The sequence below is a fragment of the Thermobia domestica genome, chromosome 2, assembly GCF_964235325.1.
Source record: "Thermobia domestica chromosome 2, izTheDome1.hap1.1, whole genome shotgun sequence".
In the NCBI taxonomy this organism is placed as follows: Eukaryota; Metazoa; Arthropoda; class Insecta; order Zygentoma; family Lepismatidae; genus Thermobia; species Thermobia domestica.
In genome coordinates this window covers 179396377-179423594 of record NC_137455.1, presented here as the reverse complement: position 1 = coordinate 179423594, position 27218 = coordinate 179396377, and the positions used below count along the sequence as shown (strand labels likewise).

The following is a 27218-nucleotide window of genomic DNA, read 5'->3' as shown; positions in this document are numbered from 1 at the left end:
ATGATGTACTCTGCGGTTTAACTTATTGTGCCAACCCTCCACTGGGTTGTTCTGTGCCTTTTGGATATTGCAGTTCCATATTTCTTTTGGAATGTTTGGATTGTCTATCCATTTTACAATGAAATAATCGTTAAACTCTTCGATTTTCTGACCAGGTAGTCTTCCATGACGATGAACCAACCTTCAAAAATCCTGCTTGCTGGTATTAATGCTAATGCACTACACATACAAACATGATGGTGTACATTTTCATTGTGAAAATATTCTTCGACGAGATTTATACTCTGAACCCTCCGCCAGATACTCTGGTTGAAATAGTAATGGCAGCCGGAAACATGTGAATTAGGAAACACCGCAAGCAATGAATTGATTGCAGGAAGCTCAAAATCCACTTTCAACACTCGAGGTTCGTTCTGGCCAGACCATATTTTAAGAAATGTAAACAGTTACTTGTATGTTCGCTCTGTTTTGACTGGTATAATCAATGTCCTATTATGTGTGCTTCCTATATCTGCAAGTATGATGTAGAATTGGGAAAAATACTTGCAGCAACTCTTAAACAAGAAACCATTACTTGCTGTCCTCCAGAGTGCAGAGCGAACTGACCAAGAACAGGAAGAGAACAATCTCAAACTAAAAGTTTATGTAATTCATCTTCCTATTTTTTAAACAATGTGCTCCGATTTGATTAACAAAGTGCTTATTTTATTCTTTGCTGTTGAGAATGAATTTATTGTTGACGTACGTTAATTTCCGAAAATACAGGTTTTGACCAACTTAACCGCAGAATGCCTTGAAAGTCGACCTGTAGAAACTATATCAATTTCCGAAACAATTGGGCTGGAAACCAGTAACATTTTAGTCTGTTTTTACAAGATTATCTTTTTTTTCTGAATTTTTATTTTTATTTTCAGTTACTTTAATTTGTTAAGAGATCTAATTTGTTAAGAGGCAAAAATGTCAAGAGATCAAAGTTTTAGCTCTGCACGAGTTGGAGACGTCCAGCAATTTTCAATTTGCTAGGACAAATACACGCTGAGATATTCAAAACAACGTAAACGCCTAAAATCGAAAAAACGCAAAATGGCGGCAGCCACTGTGTCACCATGGGATGATGTAATAAAATAATTAATTGTGGTTTTGAAGTACCCAGATATAGGATAAATATTCATGAAGAAAATAGTTTTTGGAGATGGTCGAGCGGCAATTTTTCTTTTTTCTGGATCACTTAGCATGGATTGACCCTACAAGGAATTGAAAATTTGATTATGTTCAAAGGATTGCATTTCTATTCTAAAAGAAAGTGCGTAGATAAGTATAACTTTTAATTACGTCTATTACTTTGAATAAAGATAAAGATCAAAATGGTGTCTACAGTAATTTGATATCTCAGACCTTTCCGGAGATATGAAAAAAATGTAAAAAATGATCAATTGGTTAAAATGGCATATTTGTGCTAATTTCTTAAAATGGCTGTTGCTTTTCTTTGCCTCTATAACATCACAACTATAGTTTTTTCAGGTGTAATTCAAACAAATTTTCGGAATTACATAATTTTAAGCAGTGTTGCAAAACTTTACCAGTGTTTATCACATTTCCAGAACCGTTTGAGATATCAAATTGCTGTAAACGGCATTGTGATTGTATGAAATACTTATCTGAGCAGTTTTTCAATCCCTTGTAACTTTTTTTTTTTTTTTTTTTTTTTTTAGTATTCATTGTAAATCTATCATGTCACGACCATAGCAGCAGTTAACCTGGTGGTATGATAGAGTATGTCAATGTTCTCCTGTCAATATTTGCATTGTACAAAATTTCAACTCTTTTGTTAAATTAGTTTAAAAGCTATAAGGCTTATAAAAATAAACGATCCACCTTATTTATATTTTACGTAACCTTTATTCAATACCAGTGACTACGGTCAAGCAGAACCACCCAATACCGAAAAATTTCTATGGAACTTTAGGATTAATATAGAATCATATAAGTGTATATATTATCGTTATCCTACGGATTCCAAAACAAGTTCTGGCTATTCTACAGCTTAATATTAAGCTCCCGCGATACAATACGAAAATTCTGTTAGAGAATTTCAATGCTAAAGTAGAACTAGAACTTAAATGGAAGATGAAAATACAGAGAGTACTAAAGCTTAGGTTCCTTACCCACAACAAGAACTTCTCATAACGAGAGGGAATTAACTGAGCTGAACTGAACTGAAAGACGAAGAGGTAAGCCCTCCCTGCCATATAGCGGCTAGAGTGTGTGCCTTTGCTGTGCGTGGTCCTGGATTACCAATGGGACGAGTTCGATTTCCGATGGGGGAACTCGGTCGAAAAAATGTAGAAAGCTTTTACAGGTTAGCCTTTCTGAATGAGGTTTTTCTGGGTTTTCCTCATACGCACCAGGCAAATGCCAGGGTGATACCTAACTTATTGGCCCCAGGCTCTTCCTTCCCTTTCCCTGGATAGTGTGCTCAGCGAGGAACGTCATCCCTTATACGTGACGAGCTAAATGGCCATAGATGCCGAAAGCTCAGAAATCTAAATCTCAATGTGAGAGCACAAAAATTTAATTTTATAATTATTCACTTTCAGTAATTATATCTCTACTTTAGCCTAAAGGGAATATCCGTAGGACGTTAAACTAATTTCATTTCGTTTTCTATGAAGGCGTAAGTAAACTAGCTAAATATACAGGATGTTCATTTATTGTGTAGCCAAAATTCACTGGTGAAATCCTTACACCTAAAAAATAACAGAAGTTCATATGAACATAGGGCGAAAAACGCGGTGTTTCAAAGTTACGAGATGCCGAAGTCGAGAAAATTGTAACTTTGAGGCTACCTGGCTCGAAACTATGAGAGATATCAAATGCGGTCAAAAAAATATTAGAGGAACTAGTACACTGCCTATCTAAATATCTATGTTTCAGAGTTGGGTTGTATAGGCGCACATGATTTTAGAGATAGAGGTGGAAGAGCAGAACCTATACCTCAGGTCCCTCTATAAAATCCGTTGCGCCGATACGTCCCAACTCTGAAACACTGTACCTCAATAGCATATTATCAATGTCAATCGTATTTCCTCGAAATCACACAAAAAGTTTAACTATTAACAATATTGTGATAAACATCGACAAACAATAAAGCATCTCATGCTCTGAAATTAATCTCCAATTATTTGATTTACTTTGATTTCTTGAGACATAAAAGAAATGCAGAAAATTTACTTTATTTACCAGAAAATCACTAAACTCTCTCACAGCGTGTATCCTTCATATCAGCCATTTGCCTACTAAGGTGACAGAGGAAGGTCAACATCCGCATGTCTGTACATCCATCATTTTCAATTCCTTGCAACAAATCATCAAGAAAAGCTATTATCTCAGTGTACCCCACTTTCCCCTATAGAAAGTTAATTTGCTAATCAAGAAGGGAAATCTATACAAAGACAAGGACAATCAGTGCCGTATTTAGGGGGGTGGCTTTTGGGCTTAAGCCCCCCCGAAATCTTACTTAGTATAGTAAAGTAAATGGAATATCATGCAGAATTTTCACATTTCTAGGCAAAGCCCCCCCCGAAAGTTAGCAAAGCCCCTCCCGAAACAAAATCGTAAATACGCCACTGAGGACAATACACGTAAAAGCTAAGGTTACTAGAAGAATTAAAAAGGATGTCAAAATTTGAATAATATAATGAAGGTAGGCCTATATTTCATTTAAATAGAAGGGAGCAATATAGAAAATACAGATGGAAATGAGCCTAAATGAGCGGATTACAACTTGAAGAAGATGAAAAGAATACATTGAGGAGTGGGATGGTAGCAAGAATAAGCTGCATATTTTAGATATTAAAACGGGAAATGAAGTAAACGAGGATGGTTCATTAGACAAATTCTAAAACATACTGTGAAATGAAAGAGGTAAATAATATACCTTTAGATTTTATTAGAAATACAGAAGAAGAAAAATAAAAAATGAAATCAAATCAAGGCATTTTTTCCAGAAAGTTAAGATTTTGTTAGCTAAAAATCGAAATATATGAGTACTATAAAACTAGACTGATGCAAATGCGTTTAAAAACACTGGGTAGGAGTTTATAACGACACTATAGAAAAGCGTCGTCAACCTGGTTCGTCTTGTAAAATATAAGTTACGAAGCGATAATTACTTTTCTTTATGCAAAAATCAACTCAGATGTTCAAAGATTATTAGTCTCACCTTTATTGTTTGCTATGTCTTAAATATTCTTTTTAAGACCGTAAAATACATAAATTCACTTGACTAGGTCAACACATAACATGTACATAGCCACAGCTATCCCATAATAATCTCTTACATATATTAAAAACATTCTTCTTTTCTGTTAATTTAAAATGAACATTCTACTAAGTATATTACATATTTATGAACACTTTTTGCCCACGGTACAGGTTAATATTATACAAACTAAAGTATTTCGTTATAGAAAATGTCGCCCGATAAAGGGACTGAATATAAAAGTCATGAGTGGGCTTGGCTTTTATATTCAAAAACCACTGGTCTGATTACATTAATGTTTGTACATTACATATGTTTTTTTTTTATATTTTGATCACACCTCGTACATATCTTCATTACATTTTGGTTAACCCTCATATATATATAAAATATTAGTTATTATCATTCACATAAATACATTCACAATAAATCTTTGATAATTAAACACAAATCAATCTAATATAAATAATTTTTGCCTTTAACTAATTATAAATTGAATTATGATTCTTCACATTAATAAGAAAGAATAAAAATTAAACATAACCTACGTTTGAATAATCAAATGGAAGTAAATAAATTTATTTTACAGAAACAAAAGACACCCTTTTGTTATTAAATAAACACATTTTTCATTATTATTGTTATTTTTCATTCTTATTTATTTGATCGAGAATGTTGGGTGCTACTAACTCTTTAACTAGATGCATTTCAAATATTTATAACAATCGTTTTCATTATTAATATTAACACAAACTTTAAAACGAAAATTCACAAGAATCTATAACCAACATGGGTTTAACCTAATTTCGTTAACGGTAATCATGTTACATTCGCACTGGCATATGAATCTAATAAAGTGCATTGTACCGCACAATCGTGGTTAGGTTCTACATTAGGTTGTACATGTCTTTCATCGTGATTTGAATTTGGATACGAAGTACCATCTCGTGAACAATGATTATGTCTATACATAGGATTGATAGCATCTCTAGGATTTCGACATGTATTTCTATTATTTTTGTGTCTACTTCGGTTGATTAGGTTAGGCGGATTCCTTACATAGCCTTGTCTATTTTGTTCATTTTGATTGCTAGAGTATACTCGTCTTAGGTTCGGTTCAGTATTATTCACACTTCGGATATCCAAATTCCGAACAGGGACCAAATGATCTGAAGTATTCTTATTTTTACCCATTCCTGGTTGTGTTAGATTCATAGCGTGATATTGAGTTTCGTAGCATTGTACAAGCATTAATAAATGACTGAAACTCATACACTGGGTGGAAAATAAGATCTGCTGTAATTTAAATGGAAGCAAATTGCGAATCGATGCAATTATTCTTGATTCCGATTGCAAGGGATTAACAACCTTTAATTCATTATAGACATTTACAACAAACTCTACAATAGATTTGTGCAATCGAGGATTGAAATGTTGATTTCTAAGAGTGGCATCTCTGTTTGCCAGCAAAAAGTCATTTTCGTAATTCGCGATCAATGCCGCTTTAAATTCCTCATATCGCTTGCTAGCTTCGTTACATTTCAGTTCCTTCTTCTGTTCCATAGTCTGGGTAACTTCGTTAAATTTCAGTTCTATCTTCTTTTCCATGGTCTGGTTAGCTTCATAGAACTTCAGTTCTATCTTCTTTTCCATGGTCTGGTTAGATTCGTTTAACTTCTGTTCCATGGTCTGGTTAGATTCGTTTAACGTCTGTTCCATGGTCTTGTTAGCTTCATTGAATTTCAATTCTATCTTTTGTTTCATGGCCTGGTTAGCTTCATAGAACTTCCGTTCCATGGTCTGGTTATATTCGTTGAACTTCTGTTCTATGGTTTGTTTTATCTCGGTCGTCATTTGCATAAGTTGTCGCTGCACAGCTAACAAAAGTCGATCCTCAGATGACAAACTTGGTGTTGCACTAACTTCACCTGGATTACTGGTATTAGATTCCTGTTGTACTATTTCACTATCCATTTTTCTTATGATGATCTTACCGCTTCGTAATACGGTTAAGTTCGTATTCATAAATGGTAATATCCAAGTAAATTCAGCCCTACTTTCTTTTTCGGGAACTGAATTTTCAAAAGATCCCGGGTTTGGTAAACCAAATTTTTATAACGACACTATAGAAAAGCGTCGTCAACCTGGTTCGTCTTGTAAAATATAAGTTACGAAGCGATAATTACTTTTCTTTATGCAAAAATCAACTCAGATGTTCAAAGATTATTAGTCTCACCTTTATTGTTTGCTATGTCTTAAATATTCTTTTTAAGACCGTAAAATACATAAATTCACTTGACTAGGTCAACACATAACATGTACATAGCCACAGCTATCCCATAATAATCTCTTACATATATTAAAAACATTCTTCTTTTCTGTTAATTTAAAATGAACATTCTACTAAGTATATTACATATTTATGAACACTTTTTGCCCACGGTACAGGTTAATATTATACAAACTAAAGTATTTCGTTATAAGTTCACCGGTAGGAATGTCAAGGCGAAGAAATTATCTAGAACCATATTATATATAAACTCAATTTTTGTTTTTTTTTCTTTCGGGAGAAGGGCAAGTAGCCAATGGTGGAAGAAAATCATGATGAATTGTGTTGGTAGAGGTAAAAAGAGGTGGTCCTGTTAGTAAAGTAGATTCCAGTTTACACATAATTTTTACGTGACTTCAGTTGAGGTCTACTAGTATTCTAGTCATCCCTGTCCCCCCAATTTTAACATGCCAGAGACGCCAATGGGCAAGAGTGACTTTGCTTTAACGTAGGTGATAGAAAGCAAATTATTATATGTGTAATTTTACCATACGTTCTCAAATTAGAAAGGAAATCAAATTCCTACTTGCTCTATATCCAGATAATCCTTTAAACTTTCGATACTCTTGGGCACCATTTTTGTCATTTTCACAGAGATATGGTTATTTTCAGTGAACAGGGTTTAAAGGACTTTTCAAAGTCAATTTAGTTCGTTAAGGAGGGATTAGTCAATAATTTTTCAAATGCTAACAAGTTTTCTTTTGCCAGTTTTTCATAAATGAAAAGAAGTAATGAAATGTAACTTACCTCAATAATAGGTAATGTTATTCTACACCTAAAAATACGAATCGGAAGAATTTTCAGTGTTGCCATCCATAGAAATTACAGTGGACCAGAATTTGAATTACCCAAAAATCTAGGTTAAGGCAACGACTAGAAAAATAAACTCAACGGTAATTGAACTTATCATGCTGTCTGTGTTCCTTGTTAACTACTTTTTAAATAATATTTGCATTTATTTTGTAATAACGTGTGTAAACTATTACAGAATAAATACAAATATTATTTAAAAAGTAGTTAACAAGGAACACAGACAGCATGATAAGTAATCAATTACCGTTGAATTCATTTTTCTAGTCGTTGCCTTAACCTAGATTTTTGGGTAATTCAAATTCTGGTCACATTGTAATTTCTATGGATGGCAACCTGAAAATTCATTCGATTTGTATTTTAGGATGTAGAATAACATTATTTATTATTGAGGTAAGTTACATTTCATTATCTCATTTCATTTACGAAAAACTGGCAAAAGAAAAATTGTTAGCTTTTGAAAAATATTTAGTACTCTGCCCCCTTATTATTACGGTACATATATAACAGAAAGAAATATTTATTTATTCTGTAGCAGGGCGTCATTTCAGACTTCGCTTGAGGGGGTAAGAGCACCACCAACGAAAGATTTTCATGTTTGGTACTAGTATATTAGTGGACAATCGATAAAGTATATGCATTCCTCAAACTCTTGTGGGGCAATTGCCCCCTCCTGGCCCCCTAAATGACGTTCCTGTTCTGTAGGCTATTTTCGTAAATTAAAATAGGTAAAAAAAAAAAAAGACAGTGAAAATCTCATTATTACAGTGCTAGTCATAAGTTTTAGAAAAGTTAAATTTTATTATTATAAAACTATTAGACATGCGATTTATTAATTCAATTTGAAATTTGTTTCTAGAAATGATAAGCTACCTTTTTTCCTGAGTTATAAAATCTTCGAATAAGTTACGTCATGGCCACTCGAAGGAATTAGATCTTAGGGGTCCGGATCATGGGCGCCCGAAGGCGAGAGCAGGTTGGGGCCCGAGCCTCCCCTGGCTCATGAAAATGTATTAAATTTCTTAAGATTTTCTAAATACGGGTTAAGTTTAGAGTTGCCCCTCCGTTTTTTTTTATATAAAAATTAGGAAAATTTACAGGAGAAATTAGGTAAGAAATAATGGTTTGGGGTTCTTATGTGATGTTTAGATGTGTAAGTTTGGCAGGAAATATATATTTAATATGAGAAAAGTTATGTAGAAGTGAGTACTATTTGCAACACGCGGAAGGTTTCGGTGATTCAGCAGCATGGTAATCGCATAGAACAGCGAATGGGTGCGTTGAATAAGATATTTCCGCATTGCGTTTTATAGAATCATATAAGAATAACGTAGAGAATCGATTATTTTTTTTTTATGAGAACCACGGATTACTGAATCTAAGTGATAATTGAAGCTTCTATGAGAACCGGGTCTAGTCACTGTTCTAGTCTGACTCAAGTCTTACCACCTAGCCTAACCTAAGTTAAAGTAACCAAACCTAACCTAATCTAAACTAACCTAACCTAACAATGTTTAATGTTTTGTTTGTTTTATTGTAGGTTTGAAACTGGAGGGGTAACTCTAAACTTAAGCCCTAAATACAAATAATAATTAAAAAAAACTTCCAAACGTAATATAGCAACCAGGGATTTGAGCCCCCCAGAAAATATTCTTCGGGCGCCCATGATCCGGATCCCAGGAAATCACGCGTTTTCTGTAAGCTTGGTCTAATTTTAGGGGCAGATTTTATAATCTTAATTATAATTTATTCTCATATACTGAATTTAAACCCCACCCGAAATAAATTCCTGTGTGAGCCCAAATTACGCACACAAACTGAACATTTAAGAGGGACTCTACCCCTATGGCTACACCTTATGTGACGTCTATGATATTTACGATTTTATTTTTGAGTTATTTATTTATATATAGTTTTCTCACTTTGTGTTAATCGATTTCTCTTTCTCTGCCATAATTAAATAAAAACCAGTAATAAAACTTCAATACAGACGGATTTCATGCGGTGGCTACGTCATTATGACAACTGAATGTTTCATAGCAACTCAGTTGCATTTCTTTATTGTTTTTGTTGACCGAGAAAATTTTTGTGTGACAAATCGGAAATCCATTAGTCTTTTATGAACTTTTATATATGAATATATGGTGTTTTGAAATGTACGTTGAGCTGGATAAAAAAGATGACTGTAAAATTTGAAAAGAATTGTCGGACTCGGGAACACGAATAATTATACAGATAAAATCACTTCTGGCGATAGGTGACGTCACTATGGTATGCTGCTGTACTGAATGAGACTGTCATGGCTGCCTGAATGCTTAGGATGAGTCAATAATCAAGTGTACTGTGGACCTTAGTGTTATATTCTTGAAACGTGTTGTGATAGGAGTTCTTCAGATGATCATAGTGTTTTTATATTAAAAAGCGTGTGAATGTGTGTGTGAACGTCAGTTACAATGAATGGACTAAGTTTAAGTGAATTGTGCTGCCTATTCTGTTGCCCTCCTTGTCCATCAAGAATCGCCGCCAAATTAGCATTTCTTCCACCTGAACCTACATACTGTTTCCAAGCCGATGAAACAGGTGCAAAGTTCAGTTTAAGCTTGACAGAGAGAGCAGAATGGCAGTACTCTGAAAGGGAAAAAGAAAATATAGAAGGTTTCTTTACTAGGACTTCAAGGGGTAACCGTATTGCCTGTGTGTTTGTGAGGTGTACGACAAATGCTAGGTTTACAATTTTGTTTTCTCATGGTAATGCTGTTGACCTCGGTCAGATGAGTAGTTTTTACCTTGGCCTGGGGTCACGTATAAACTGTAATATTTTTAGTTACGATTATTCCGGTTATGGTGTTAGTACAGGAAAACCGTCTGAAAAAAACTTGTATGCAGATATTGATGCTGCATGGCATGCCTTACGTACGACATATGGGATCTCACCAGAAAACATTATACTTTATGGCCAGAGTATAGGAACAGTGCCAACAGTAGACTTAGCTTCACGATACGAAGTTGGAGCTGTGATCCTTCATTCTCCATTAATGTCGGGTATGAGAGTAGCGTTTCCAAACACCAAGAGAACGTGGTTCTTTGATGCCTTTCCCAGGTGAGAATTGGTGATTTTTGTAAGTGTATTGATTTTAAAGGGTGTAAGTGACTTAAATCTTAAAAAGTGGACATTGTTGAAGAACTTGAATCACTGCAGTTGAGTGATTTGGACGGAATCGATCTCAAATCAATCATATTTATAAGTATAAATGCTTAATTGAATTAATTTAGGATATGGTGAATGCTTAATTGAAATAATTTAGGATATGAGGGTCAAAATCAGGTTTAAAAAAAACAATGTTTACAGGGGAAATTAGTTGATGTTACGAAAATGTAATTACTAAGTGAAGGTAAGTACTAAGTTAATCTAACCTAACCTAACTTGAACAAAAAATACACAAAATATAGCGATAAAGCCGATCTCTACAAACCGTGAAGGTAAGTACGGTAACTCTATTTTGGGCAAGGCAGTGATATCCTGTCACTGTTAGTACTATTCACAGGTTGTCACTGATTCCTTACTGTTGCTCATATATTTTCTCACTAACGTCGTTGCTGTTCCTGCTTCGCATAGTATTGCCGAGCGAGCGTGAGCGAGTGAAGGCGGGTTAGAGCCTCGCAGGGCACGTTGTTTTCTGTCTTTCGTTCTTGAGAACTGTAACTGTAACTGCGGGAACAGGTTCAGATGAATCGGTTATTGTCACTGCCTTGCCTAAAGTAAAGTCTTGCCGTAAGTACTAACCCAACCTAATCTGAACAAAGAAAATATGGCGAAAAAGTACAAATTTTAACCCAAAATATTCTGGCCCCTCAAATCTAAAATTATGCCATATCGTACGTACATGGATTGGCGTGGAATAACCGTGGCCCCTGTTTTTTGTAATGATCTAAGGTAATTTGAGGGTTCTGATTCGATTAACCTTCGCCTGAACCTCGAGAAGTGAGCACAATCTGGTCAAACTCGAGATTAAAAGTCAAGTAGTTCCTTTCCCCCCAACAGAGTGAGACGTTATGTTCGCTTGATTTGTCATCCCGCTTTTTCAACATTTTACCACCTTGGAATCAAATTTAGACTCTTTCCTGAGCTATTGTTTTGTTGAAAGAAACTCGAGAGCGAAAGTTTTAAATCGGAGATGGTGGTGGGGAAAGGAGTGCTTGGAAATAGATTAATAAATACGAAGGCCATTCTTGGTGTCAGATACTTTAGCATTAGCTTTGCTGCATGGGAGTGAAGATATCGCTTCACTTCGTGAGTTAAAAAGAGCTAATTGACCTTTGACCTCGAGTTTGGCCAAGTTGCGGTCACTTCTTGAAGTCAAACCCGAACTCAGTCGAATCAATAACACTCATATTGCCTTCATTTATTAGAACAGAAAAAGAAAAAATAGGAGCCACGCTTACTCCAATTTAACCGAATATATGCTGAACAAGACTTAGGGTCTATTGCATACATCCCATACTTAGGCCTGTGCTTTGCGTTCATCATTAAATTGTACAAAATTATCTTTAAATTATACAGTATTACTTTAATAGTGTCTTCAGTAGCAGGGTTATCTATATTTTATACAACCACAGTCTTACACTGAAAATTGTTAAGAAGAGAATAGCTTCGTGACACGAATTTTAATAATTTTCGTAGGTATGAAGAAAACCTGGAATAAAGTACTATTTAATTAAGTGGGTTATATAGAACTTAGACTTAAAAAGATATACCGGTATTCTAAAGTTAAAGAATCCTACCTAAAGTCATATCCGTAAGCATAGGGGAGTAGCTTGTAATGTAGTACACCATTTAAAAGGACATTGGTAGGAATCCAAATAGATAAGCTGAATCATCATCTTGAAACTGTTTTTCGTACATAGCTATACGTCAATAGTAGAATAACCACCATAGATCATATATTACATTCCAAATAAGGGAAAATGCATTAGAAGCAAGTATATGCACGAGATACTACTATATGCCCCATTCCACACCTTTCCGTTATAAATTAGGATTCCGAAGTCTACAATCCATGGATCACATGAGTAGTTTCAAGTTCCATAATAATCGTAATGGTCTAAGCCTAGAGCTTATTTATAAACAGACAAAGTTACGTGCTTATGTGCACTTGGTTGAAACACACTTGCATTTTAAAGGAATTTTCGAAGCAAAACATATAGCTATATAAAATTTTCCAGTGTTAGATGATCGTTTACTGAACTTACGTCTCAATTTAATATGCGAATGCAATCAGGAAATAATAACAGTTGAGATTTCTTTTGATGTTACTTTAGGATGGTGTGACTTAAATTTTTGACAGTATTCATCTTGTGTACGTGGGGAATCTTACCTTTTCCTCTCTCCAATACAAAATCAATTTCCGATTGCAGAAATCACCCTATTCACTTATTATTATGACAGTGGTTCCTTTATTTCTTGGTAATAAGACGAGATTTGAAAATTATTGTTTATAATTCACAGATTTTGAAACTAAGCTACCTGATTTAATAAGATTCATCTTCCAAAGCACCCAGAAGTATCTAAATATGAACGTTTCGGTAAAAGTCATTGCTTTCCTCCATTTGCAGACGTCAGTTTTTTGGAAAGATGTGCTGAAGAAGGCAGTAACGTTTATCGAAACGTTTATATTTAGATAATTTTGGGGTAAATATTTTTAGTGAATCCACGGGTTGTATTGGCCCGTTGCACAGATCAACATCTTACCTTTTTCATTTAGCTTACAAGGTAAGATTCAAATACACATTATATGTTATATTAAATGTTACAAGTTTCAATTTTTACGCAATTTGTAAAGAACAAAATAAAAAAAAAAAAAAGCTTTGTTACCTTATTGATATTTTCACTGCACTATAAAATAACGCAGAGTAGCTGACTACGGAAAGCATTTCCTTTTGCTCATACGTTGATTCTAATTAGTCGAAATTTGCGATTGAACTTCGGTCTGTTACTTATGCGCTTAAAACAATGATCACCACGTTTATATGTCATCTGTCAGTTAAGGGAAAAATGTCTGCGTTGCTCAGTAGGGCTTAGGAAAGATAGGATGCCTGTTTTTCAAGTGTGAATGATGTTGCTGTCAAAACGAAAAATAAAAAAGTAACAATATATAAGGTTTTTTGAAAAGTAAACTTTATATATATATATATATAATTAATTGTTTGAATATACTCGAATAACCTAGAACAATGCTATAGTACGGTATATTAATTTGCAAGATTATACAACAAAGTAATCTTACTTTATTGAAGTATTACTCAGTAATAAAGTCAATGCATTCAGTTTACTAAACCACTTAAATACGTAACTAGCGTTATTTTCCTTGGCAGTACAATACAAGCAGTGTCTGTCAACGCAGTACTCATCCAAGTTTTGTAGTTCTTTCAAAAGCTGTAATGTGTGCTACACGTATAAGCACATGAAGGCAGTTGTGATAGTAATTTTACGTAGTACCTTTACGTAAATGGACATTGTTTGCAGCCCGAATTAATAAACTAATTAATGTCCTCTGGCTTGATGCAGAGTCGTTTTGACGTGTGATTAGTGACATACTAAGGAGTTCGACTAACATGTTTCCTGCAGTAGTTAGGCCTTTAGTGTGACACTAATCATATGTCAAAACGACTCGGCATAAGGCGGCTCATGTTTAAGTAACCAACTGACTATATGAAGCAAATTGTATTCATACTTAAGTAAACATTAACAATATAGAAGCACAGTGATTTGATGGTAAAATATTAATATCCGGTATGCAAGTTCGTCGTAAGTTCGATAAGGAATGCGTTCGGGGACCCAGGAGGAAACATTTGCTCAAGTAAAAATTATCTAAATTCTCTACTGAATTCAATACTGTCACGCACAAACTTAAGATGATAGTCATATTCATGGGCTTCGTGAGAATTCTCCAGTTCTGTTATCGAACTATTTAACAGATTAACAATATTATTTTGTAGCTTACCGTTGTTTTCTTTAGCCAGTGGAACAAACTTGTAAATTGTTTATATTAGCTTATGTACGAACACATATTGATCGACTGAAGTGTTTTGAACGCCTGAATTAACATTTAAATCAACAAATAAACAAGTATAATAGCAAACTAATGATGACAAATTAGTTCCAATTGGCTAATTACTGAATGAAATGAAATGAAATTTCTAGTCCACATCCCACGTTTATGCCGTGTTGGTTAAGAGAGGCGGATGATTAATGAAAGTGAATGATTATAAAAGAATTGGCGGACGGTCATGTGGGAAGAAACGCCATAACCATGAGAAACCATTGATCCACCATGTTCCCTGATTAGGAAGTTTGTGATAGTCATGTGGAGTAATATGCACAATACGCTGTTCTAGTTAGTGAAGCATTGTATAGGAAACCACTCTACACTAACGAAACTTAACGAAGAGTTGTGAACTCTTCAAACATTTGCTTTTATGATATGTTTTTTACTTTTCTTTTCAAAGCTGACAAGTGAAAAAGTATAAATAAAAGTTCGTGTGCTTAGAACAGTGTTTCGTGTACGGTTGTTGAAAAGAAAATGTTCAAAAGAAAAGTTTCAAAGTAATGACATCTAATACATAATGATTCTTGCCAATATTCCTCTTGTTCAGGCTCGAAAAATCCCGGGCGCCAGATAGCCTTGGCAATTAGAAATGTGAAATCAACCAAATTTTCAGGAACAAAAACCTCGTCGTCTCAGAATTTGATGAAACTTGGTTTACGTGTAGGCCCCTATGAGAAATGATCATGCACGAAATTGTAGCTCTGTAGTTTCAAAGTACAGAGTGGTAATAATAATTAAAAAAAAAAAAAGACATTTTTTTTAAAAAAAAAAGAACCTTGTTAGCTTCAATTGGTCATATCTCCCATAAATATTGAGCTAGAGAGAAAAATAATATACCATTTTGAAGAGGAAAGAATAGGATACAAGATATGTCGGGAACATTTATTTGAAAATCAAATATAATTCTCTGGGAAAATTTTGGATCAGTGATATCTCAGAAACTGCCCATTTGATTTCATTGAAATTTGGGTACCAAGGTAGCACCATGTGTCCAGTATAAGTGTACCAAATGTCAACTTAAGCCAAGAATGGGCCTTGAGTCTACAATGATTTTCATGTGACCATGTCGGGAGACATACCTGGGGTACCAGTGGCATCTTGCCAATTTGTCAGTACTATTGAAGTAAGATGTAACTGACCTAGAAGTAATGTTTTTCTGGTACAATCTGTAATTCAGTAATCCTGCGGGGATCTTTGGAACATTCTATTATCAATCGTAGTACATAGCATTGACCTAAATATGTGAACATCCTGAAAAGTTCTCCAATCATCTGAAAGATTCTAGAACCCTCTGGAACATTCTGGCAAGTTTGCTACCCAGGGTTGGCTGGTTTAAACCAAGGTGGTTTAAACCAGCTGGTTTTTTTAAAAAAAACCAACTGGTTTAAACCAAAAAACGAAAAATGTTCCGTAAAATTGTAAGTGTTTGTAAAATCTTGATGAACACACTTTTGTGGGTTATCACGTTTTACTCCCGTATATTATTCGTATTATATTCAGACCTAAATTCCCCATTCATTACTCAAAAAGATTATACTATAAAAGCAACTTTTTTTAAATATAAGTTTATAAATGTGTTATGTGATTTTTTGTAGTTATTATTGTTGTGTAACTGCAATCAAAGAAAAATTCTAAATATTGTTTCGTTTCAATGTTTACTATTGATAAAATACATCGAAATGCCGTACTTTTGTGTGTGTGTGAGGGGGGGGGGTCATACAGACCCCACGAGAGGCATTTAGTGAAATGAGAAGTATCTTTGGTATATATTTATGTATAAATGAGTCTGAGCCAAAGTGGACTCAAATAATTCGTATCTTTATACACTTTTCTTACTGATATGCAAATTAAGTCGTTGTATTTCTTTAATTTGGACCATTAAAAGTCGTTGTTAACTAACTTGAACTAAATTAGTTCTTCTGTACTCCGTAGTACTTTGAAATTGTCCATATGTAATTCTGTATAATGGTTTCACTTGTGCAACTGTGTATCTTTTTGTCCTTCTGAAATGACTCTTGACAGTTATATTAAGAAGCATGTAAAGATCAGTACAACGTGTTTTTATCAGGATTCCTTCGTGAGTGAGTTGGCAGACGTATCGCATTTGTGGCCAATTAGTCCTGGTTCCGAGTTCAAATGGAGGACAATTTCTCTCGGATGTAACTCGAGAAGCAGTTTTTATTCCGCTTTAAGCTTATGTGACCCCTTCCAGCATAACCCGGCTGTTGCATAATAACATCAAGGCGAAACAAACTTATTTCTGTCCACATATGATATGAATATATAGAGCAAAATTATTTAAACCAAAAAAACCGTTTTTTTTTGTTTTTTTTTTAAATAAAAACCATGGTTTTTGCCAACCCTGTTGCTACCTGTATAAAAGCAGAGGACATTGACACTGCATGGCAGTAAGCTCTTAGCTCTAGACTGGACAACAGGTCTAGCTGGAAGTGTCTATATAGTGTTCAGGCATAGATAGTGAAATCACAGTGACTATACAGCACATTTCCGAGTGTCAGTAGTGGATAGTTCTGTGATCCAGGTGCAGCATTACCTGTAACTGTGTGCATTCAAAAGCTGCATTGCTGCGTAGGTGATTCCACTATGTCAGCATTACCACGCCTCTACTGTCCCAATCCATTTGACAGTCATAGCAGTAAAGTGAGGGTTGGACTTCGACTGGCTAAACAACTGAAAGCTCAGAGCCTAAGCAAGGTGTGCAGCAAGTGCAAGAAGGAACTAAGTAGGCGCCGTTCCAGAGCAGCTAACGTGCAGGCAAGTAATGACCAAAATCGTCTGATGGACAGTCTCTTAGTGCAAATCCTGATCAGCATTTCACACCACGTGACGCAACAATTGACGTACTCAACCGGAGCTTTCAGGTATCAGTTGCGTCACCAATTCAGAAAAAGAAGCTGAAGAGATTGGCCCCTCGGTGTCTCTCCCGACATGGTCACACGTAAATCATTGTAGACTCCAGGCTCATTCTTGGCCCAAGTTGCCATTTGGCACACTTATGCCGAACATATGGGGCTACCTTCGTATCCAATTTCAAGGAAATCAAATGAGCAGTTTCTGAGATATAACCTAAAATTTTCCCGGAAAATATTTGATTTTCAAGCAAATGTTCCTGACATATTTTGTAGCCTATTCCTTCCTTTTCAAAATGGTATATTATTTTTCTCTCTAGCTCAATACTTATGGAAGATATGACCAATTGAAGTTAACAAGATTCTACTTTTTTTAACCATCCTGTACTCTGAAATTACAAGGGATAAAGGGCTATAATTTGGTGCATGATCATCTCTCATAGAGACGTACATGTACACGAAGTTTTATCGAAATCTGACACCATGAGGTTTTGGACTTCGGTTGATTTCACATGGGATGACCCAAATACGAGTTTGGCGCCTAGATAATTTAAATCCAAACTATGTAGATGCCTGTCATTATTATGGTGCCTTTTTTAAAAACTGACTCCTAGGCATTAAGATAAGTGGTGCGACAAATTACTTATATGCACATTAAATGGTAGAAACAATGTAAGGATATAGTAGGATACGTGTTTTTTAATAGGCGTTAAGAACTTTCTTGTGCAGAAGTGCTTATTGTAGTCGTAGTATAATAGTACGGAGATTCACGACAAATTTTCAGTGTATACAATTGAAGAGTGGGAGAAATGTGTGGGCGTTAATAGAACATGAAGTTTCAAACCTGGGAGTCAAGTTAAAAAAAAAAACTATATTTGTAGCTATAATATGGTGGCCTAGATATTCTCAATTTATGCGTGATTTATTTTTAATTTGTATTGATATAGTACTTTGACTTTTAATGCTTTTGGTCCTTCTGATATATCTAAAATGTGTGTAATGATAGAACATTACAAATGACTTTTAGTGTATTTTATACTACGATAATAGGTTTATTAATACTTTACTTTGATACACAGTAAGCATTTTACTTATTCCATCACTTTTCTTTCAGTGTTCCACTAATTTTATTTGTAGTTTACAGTAAGAAACTGGAACATGAAAACATTCCCTGAAGTTTCCAATACGGCTCAGAAAAGGGACCGAACATGACGCCACGCCAAAATACCTTGTTTCCGTTGCCATGACATAAACAGCGCAGTTTTTCATTATTTGCAGCGTTGTATCTCCGTAACTAAAAAATATTTTTGTGAGACTTCGGTATGTGCTCTATTGAAGACTACTTCTACACGATAGTGTCTTTAAATTACAATTTTTGGTCAGAAAGAAAATGTCCATTACGGTAATCTTCAATTCACACATACAATATATTTCAAACACGTGTTTTCCTGTGGCCGTTATCAGGATTCTTGCACGGAAGCGCAAGTTTTTCAGCTCTTTAGTCTAGTAATTCTTTACCTACAATTTGAGCTCCGTGGCAAACCGGTTAGCATACGCGCTTTTTCCATGGGAGACCCGGGTTCGATTCCCGGCGGGAACTCATGGTCGGATTCCACGTTAAGCAGTAGGTCCCGTCTCATATAGCCTCGCTGCTGAAAGAGACGTTAAACTCAAAATCAACTCAACTCTTTACCTACAACTTATACTGTAATTTTGTAAGAAAACACTGGGCATAAAGTTAAAAGATCGAATTAAAGGTGATGAAGGAAATTCAAACTTCAAGGAAGCTGTAACCATGATAACAACCACAGGAAGTAGATGGTACAAATATATATATATATATTGGTGTGCATTGAAGATAGAGCATTCACTTGAAGAAACAAATCTTTTATTTTGTTTCATATTATATGATAGAGGTATATCACCTGCATTCTTTGAGAAGTAGTAAGTTTAACCATAAATTTTCTACCTTCCCCCCTCATCTTTACATGTTTAGTATCATAATACTGTATGTGAAATAAAAATCATAATAATTTTTAAAACCAAGTAGATTTTAGACTGCTACGTAAACTAAGTTCCGACATAAGTTTTTTTTATTAGATTGACAAAACGTACACACGTGTTAGAAATATCTGTAAAGAAATATGTAATAAATAAGAACATGTAATAAAAAAAAGCAGTTTTTACTGCCGGAAGAAGAAAAACGAGAAGTTTACAAATACCTCTATTGCAAAAGTTCTTCGTAATATTTTTCCTCAGGGAACATATAAGTGAATGTAAAAATTTAAGTAAGTGTTCCATTTGGTAAAGTAACTATAGTTGGGGCCCTGATTCGATCCCAATTCCCACCAAATGGGATCAAACCAGAGTGGATAATCGGATAATTCCTTAGCCTCGGTGGATAATCGTGGGACGGTTAAACTTAAAAAGGGGATTAGAAATTAAATTTCTGGGTTTCGGCATCAATGGCCATGTTAGCCCGTCATGTATGAGGGTTGGCGTCCCTCTGCGATCACACTGTCCGAGGACAGCCTAGGACCTATATGTTAGGTATCATGCCGGCATTTGCTTGATATGAATGAGGAAAACCTCATAAACAATTATTAATATTTCATTATTTGAATTGACGCACGTTTATGATTATTTGTAAACGTTACTATTTTATTTCCTGTGTCTAATATTTAGTATATTATTAACTGTACTGTTTTCGTGCTTTCCTGACACTTTCCTCAAAAGATGGGAGCAACTCACGTGCAGCTCATCTAACTTAGAATTTTATTTTGAACGGTAAACAATGATAATTTTATCGTGCACACGAAATCGTCCATGATAAAAATCCTTAAAAAAGTGAGGTGAGTTGTACCTAGGTTATCCACAATTGGTAAGAGAGGCGTCAGAGAATAGCAAAACAGTAGAGTTAATAATACATTAAATAGCTGTTAGACGTAGTAAATAAAACAGCATGTTTACAAACTATAAACAGGCAATCATATCTAGTTTATGCTTCAGTTTCCGTATATAGTCTTCCGTTGAAAATTTGATCATGTGTAATTCTTTGGGAAGCCTTATACCTCGGCTAGACAAGGACAAATAAAATTCACTGTTAACGCTTGGGTAAGTTCTTGCTTTGCAAACTTGTTAAGTATAATATTCTTAGAGTTTAGTGAAGCCTTGAAAGAAAGAACAGCAATGTATTACAGAAGATGTAAGTTAACTCTGTTCTTCCTTTATTGAATGAAAGGTCGTTGCGAAAATATCTTTACACTTGTAACTTTTGACAAGTTCTAGGATATAATAATTTCTCTGCATAGTTTTGTAGTAAGTGCAGACGACTATTGAGTAAACTAGTTTTGAGATTATTTTCGTTCTTGCAAAAGTCATCCCACAACTCTATGGTATTGTAATTAATTTAAAGATTAGGGCCTATGTATTCCTTGACCATAAGCTTATTTCACAAACTCGTATATTCTAAGTACCGGTACTAAATACCCTCCTGGAGTAATGGGTTGTTCGCGTCCATTTAGAGAACAGGGTCTCTAGTTCGATTTCCGGTAGGAGAGCCTTGAAATTCGTGATTCGGTTTCCATCTTCAACTGCAGTTCACGTCTCATATAGACTCGATGCTGAAAAACGGATGCTAAACTCAAACCAACTAATAAATACTCGTACTAAAAATTACACAAGGAAATTTATGATTTTCACAATATTTTGAAAAATCTTTTAAAAAGAGAAAAGTAACAACCGAATCACTCCATGGCAGCAACTTCTGTTTTGAAGGTAGGTATAATTAATCCTTTTAAGAATTTTTCTCTGTAGTTCTAGTTTATATATCAGGAAATGGGTATAATAATGCTGGAAGAATTACTGAGGTACGAAAGTGGTTAAGGTCGGGAAATCCCACGAAAACTATTTTTCACTATTGGCTAATATAGCATAAATTCAAACCAGAGACCTTCAGCACCAGTCACTCTGCCTCGAGTCTTAGTTGTTATCGGTGAAAATGAAAAAAAAAAAAAAAAAAAAAGTAAAACGAATATGGGAACACTTAAATTAAAATTATCAGTTAAAGTTTTTATGAATAATACACTGGTACGAAGAATCAAATTTCTTTGGCACAAACGACGACAGTGGTTGTATTATTTCTTATACAGTACTATGTTCTAAATAAAAATGTTCATAGTTATTTGTATTGAGAGTTCCGTTTTCCGGCATTTTCAAAAGTTGACAGCATTCCTGTCAGTGCTCTTACTCAGTTCCTCATGCATTTTATATTATTTTGTGTTGTTAGTATCAAATTACCGTTACATCATTTATTGATATTAATGGACTTACCAATCAGAAGGTCAGAACTTGAAAATGAAATAGAATGAAACTACATATGATAATGTATTATTATTATTATTATTAAAAGCAATCAAAGGTATTTTGAAGAAAATTTCCTCTGCTTCAGAAATGGAATGGTTTTGAAGTTTAATTTTACACCACTTTCGCACACAGGTTGCGTAATAAGTTTGCAGTGGTGTATTCAGTGTTCCCTGCCAATTCATGAACTGTTCGTGGGTTTTCTCCTAGACCTGAGACTTGAGATAATTCCACTAGAAAACAACCCAGGATGGAAGAGGTCAACATATGATCTTGACGGATAGTTCACGTTACTAGTTCTTGACAGAACGCATCGAGGAATTTTTCGTGCTGTAAGTCAGAACAATCTCACCGAAGCAGAGGACATTTGAACGATATTACGTTCAGAGCATAAAGCCGTAGATTGCTTTTTTCTTTTCTTTTCTTTTCTTTTTTTTAATGAAGTTCTCGTGTTCTTGTTGGTAATCTGTTCAATTTATTTAAGAAAGTCAAACTTGTCATACAGTAATATACAAAGAATGAAAAAATGCACAACTCATATAATTCACACTCATAATGTGTTAGTGTCCAGTTCCTCCATTTTCAATTTAATCTCAGCCGTTTGCTTCACATTGATATTTTCCCTATTACAGATGCTTTGACAACGTCTTCTATCATAACTATCGTGAATTAAAAACCTTACTTCACCAGTATTGACAAATTGGCAAGTTGCCACATTGGCACCTCAGGTGTTTCTCCCGACATGGTCACACGAAATTCATTCTAGACTCCAGACCTATTCTTGGCCCCCAAGTTGACATTTGGCACAGTTATGCCGGACATATCTGGCTACCTTGGTACCCAATTTCAAGGAAATCAAATGGACACTTTCTGAGATATCAGTGATCAAACTTTTTCCAGGATTCCCCGGAAAATGTTATTTGATTTTCAAATACATGTTTCTGACGTACCTTGTAGCCTCTTCTTTCGTCTTCAAAATGGTATATTATTTTTCTCTTTAGCCCAATATTTATAGGAAATATGACCAATTGAAGCTAACAAGATTCTACAAAAAAAGAAGAAAAAAAACGTAAAATTTGTTCATTTTTGACCACTCTGTACTCTGAAACTACAGAGGATACAGGACTACAATTTGGTGTATGATCATCTCTCATAGGGGCCTACATGTACTCCAAGTTTCATCGAAATGTGATACCATGAGGTTTTGGGCTTAGTTGATTTCACATGGAATAACCCGGAAGGAATTCATACTCTAAACATTAGCAACATTTACATCTTCGAAGATTTCTCAATACATCTTTAGTTTTGCAACAAATATTGTTATTTATAGATTGTAATTGGTGAAATATCTAATCGAACAAATGAAGTAACTCGTCTTTAACGTGTGTCACGTCACACAAGGAAATAATTTAAAGTCCTTAAGCAAAGTTCATTACATCACTGGCACTCGCGAATATTGATATGAACATGAGTGATATATATTAATTTTTAATAATATTGTTGTTATTTTGGTGTTTGGGTGGATCAGAATAATACACATATAGATAATTCATTTTCTAATACTAATCCTCACATTGTTTATGAAAGAAGAAAAGAAAAAAGAATGCTACAGTTATCTTTGATGTTTATTTGTTCATTTACTTTAAGACTACATAAGACAAAATCTTAAGTCGACAAAATAGCGCTTGGATCTTCTAATACATGAAGATGTGTAATTTTTATGTATAATGATAATCCTGACACTCAAAATTTTTATGTATTGTGATATATACGAAAATACTGACTGATGTTTTTTTTCTGTAAATTTTGACATTTCAAAATAAATCAGTTGGGAATGCTCCAAGAATATTGCCAGAACGAACTTGAAAAGATTGGAGAGATGGAGGAGGAAGGATAACTCATTGTTCGTAGATGTAAAAGTAAATTTTTTTATCCTCACCTTCTCTTTCGCAAAAATTACCAAAATATCATCTCTCTATAACTTAGTTCTCGAGATATGGCTACTTAAATATTTAGAAATTCGAACTTTATTAGCCAATATCTGGGGAACGGTGGCCAGTTGGCCAGTAGACAGTTAACCAGTAGCCACCGGTTACTCTTTGGTACCAAAATATTTACCATTCTCTTAGCTATTGATCAACATCAATATCATCTCTCTACAGCTTATGGAGCTATGGTTCGTTAAATGTCTAGAAATTGGCCATTTTTGGCCAATATCACTGGACCAGGAAGTCTTAGAGAGATGATATTGGTGTTAATCAATACCTAAGAGTATGGTAAACATTTGGGTACCGATAATAATTGGTGACCACTGGTCAACTGGCCATTGGCCAAACCAGTGGCCACCGATTACTATTTGGCACCAAAATATTTACCATCCTCTTAGGTATTGATCAACATCTTCTCTCTACAACTTATGGTTCCCGAGCTATGGCTCCATAAATCTCTGGAAGTCGGCCATTTTTGGCCAATATCTCGGGAACGGTAAGAGTGCCACGAAAAATTTAATCACTTTCTCTGATAGTTTTTGATACTCTATCGAATGGAGAGTTCAAAATTTAAAAAATCGCAAATAACAGACATACGGAGACACACAGACATAGACAATTCAGTAACAAACTTTTTAAGTTCATTGGGAAAAAAAAAAAAAAAAACTAAGAATCCCGAACTACTAGAAGGAGTAAAAGAAATATAATAAGGAATCGATAATGCACTTTTTATAAAAATTGCCACTTTTAGGAGTGATACGTTGGAAGAATTAAATTGCTATACATTTGTCTAATGCAGCCATTAAGATCCTCCGGAGATTTATTATTTAATGTTACGCTCGTTTTCTTTAATTGGTAATTTTTGGTACCTAAACCTATCATGATAAACCAATTTCTATCTATCTAAAATCTGTCTAAAAGTAATGGCGTGTTCATGGTATGAATTATATCAGGAAATATTTTAGATAAAGGTTGAATTAATATTATAGGCCGTACACCAAAAATTCCAAATTAGATTATTAAGAACAACATAGCATTGGAGACTATATCCATAAGGCATTTATTCTGATTTTGTTTATAGACAAATTTGTGTTCCCAATTTTAATAATACGTTAATTTAACCTCTTCAAGAACATAACGATTGCAGGCAAGGAGAGAAATATTGGTTAAGCTGTTTAGGCTAAAACTGACATAAATTCCAAAGACCTTCATCGCAAGTTGATTATTTCAACTGTTACCTAGTTACGGTCCGGAACAAATATGTCCCCATGATCAGTAAAATTTTTTTTTAAAACAAGTAAGCATGGTAGCAGACACGTAGAAAGAATTTGGTAATAGGGGGTTCCGTGACGAAATACTGTGGTTTTTATACCAGGGACTCGATCATTCTTAACTATTTTACTGGCAACATATATTGGTTCGTTTAGCCAAGATTTCTAATCGGGGAGGGGGGGGGGCATGACATGACATGAAATACTGTGGTTACACACCAGGGGCTCGATCAATCTAAATATTTTACTGACAACATACCCATATTGATTTGTTAGGACAATAAAATGAGGATATGTTAGTAAGTATTTTAATAAGAAGCTATGAAGAAATCTCGAGTAAAAGAATATAAAAAAAAAAGATCAAAAAAGATAGTCTTCCGAGGTCATTCGAACTCGGTTCTTCTTGTCTTCTTTATCTTCCTATAGTGCCGTTAAGAAAATCTCTTTTGGCAGTAAAGATATCCTATAAATAAGATTAGTGTTGCCGCGAAATTGAAAATGTCTTCACTAAGTGTAACTAGAATCTATGTTGCCAGGCTCATATTATTGGTGATTATGGGCATTTCAAGTTAAGATTGTGGGCATAAGTTCAACCTGAGAGTTTCTTTGATCGAATCGGTTTATCGATCGTCATCTGTAGTTCATAGGATTAGCATGGAGCTAGATGGATTTCGGAATGCTCCGTTACAATAGTATCTATTTTCAACTTGATCTTCCTCTCCCCGTTTCCTCCACACAAAGATCCTCGCAAGAAAAAGTAACCAAATGCTTGCTGTAGCTTTATATTTTTAACGCTGATTCTTCTTTTTCTCCTTTCTTTTTGTTCTATCCTTCCTTAATTTTCTCATTTCTGGTTCCGGAGGGGGGTGTCCGGACCCACCCCTTGGCTACGTGCCTGATGGTAGTGATTATATATTTATATCACAATCATAGTGTTTCTTACATTCTTCATAAGTCATAAGTACCTAGTGAAAGAACATACAAAACCAGGGATTAATTAGAAAGCTATTATAGAGCAATTTATATTTAAACTCCTTTAGATAGTTCCTGTGTCTTTAACATCAATAACACATGAAAATTGAAACATTTTAGCTGGTAAAATACAATGTTAGGACAGTTTAAAGAAATAGGACAAATATGTCCTTTGGTCGGGAATAACCTGTACGAAAAAAAAAAAAAAAAAAATGGAAGTTGATATCACGAAAAGTGAACAATGTAGGACGTATTCAACAGCCCTGGCCTTCCATTTTTTAACGCCTTCTACCAGGGTGCGAAATCCTAACATTCGAAGTGGCGGGAGACAGAAGTGTAAAAGAAAGAAGAAAAAAAACTTCGCACTGAAATGTTTCAATATGGTGTTCATGTATTTGAACATCCATATTAAACTATGGAAGATTAGTGATACCATTAACCACTAATGTACTCATTAATTACATGTGAAATACATGATTTAATGTAATTAATTTGCAAACTTATGACAATAGTGTCATTGTATTGACCCTCAGTAAGTTTTTATTGGCGAGGAATTTTCTTCCAGAAATATTAAGTGGGTGGGAATTCCTTCTCCTCCCCCCCACAATTTCGCATCATGCTTCCTACTGTTAGATATTTCATTGCAACTACTAAAATTCAAAAGAAACAAAGATACATAAATTTTGAATGTGACAATTCAGTATGGCTAGAAATTTTGAATGTGACAATTCAGTATGGCTAGAAATTTTGAATGTGACAATTCAGTATGGCTAGAAATTTTGAATGTGATAATTCAGTATGGCTAGAAATTTTTCATATTACGATGCGAGTACATAGAGAGTATTATACTTTAAAGGCTAAATGTCCTTTGAGATTGAAAAGTAATTATTTTTAAATACAAATAATATAGTATGTTTGTTGATTAAATTACATGAGATTTTGAAATTTTGTACACATTTGCCTTGTTTAAAAGTGGTCTTTTCATTTAGTAACTCCAGTGTATGTTCATTTCATTTTGGATTTTGTTGTTTTAGGTTTTATTATTATTATTTGAATTACTTCAAAAGGAAATAATTTATTTTCTTTTGTTTTGTAGTATTGATAAAGTGCCGAAGGTTACGTCTCCAGTTCTAGTAATCCACGGAACAGAAGATGAAGTTATCGACTTCTCCCATGGCCTGGCTATATATGAAAAATGTCCTCGACCTGTAGAACCGCTTTGGGTTGAGGTAAGTTACTTTAACTACAT

General features: G+C 34.5%; 1 protein-coding gene across 1 annotated transcript in view; it reads left to right on the top strand.

Moving 5' to 3' along the window:
* The first annotated feature begins 9445 nt into the window (after nucleotides 1-9445).
* The window catches only part of LOC145677640 (alpha/beta hydrolase domain-containing protein 17B), a 37101-nt gene continuing 19328 nt past the window's right edge, over nucleotides 9446-27218 (top strand). Inside the window, exons 1-2 of the mRNA XM_081748080.1 lie at nucleotides 9446-10500; nucleotides 27066-27198. Coding sequence (XP_081604206.1) covers nucleotides 9854-10500; nucleotides 27066-27198 — 780 coding nt within the window. The 5' untranslated portion in view covers nucleotides 9446-9853. The remainder of the gene's footprint in view (nucleotides 10501-27065; nucleotides 27199-27218) is intronic.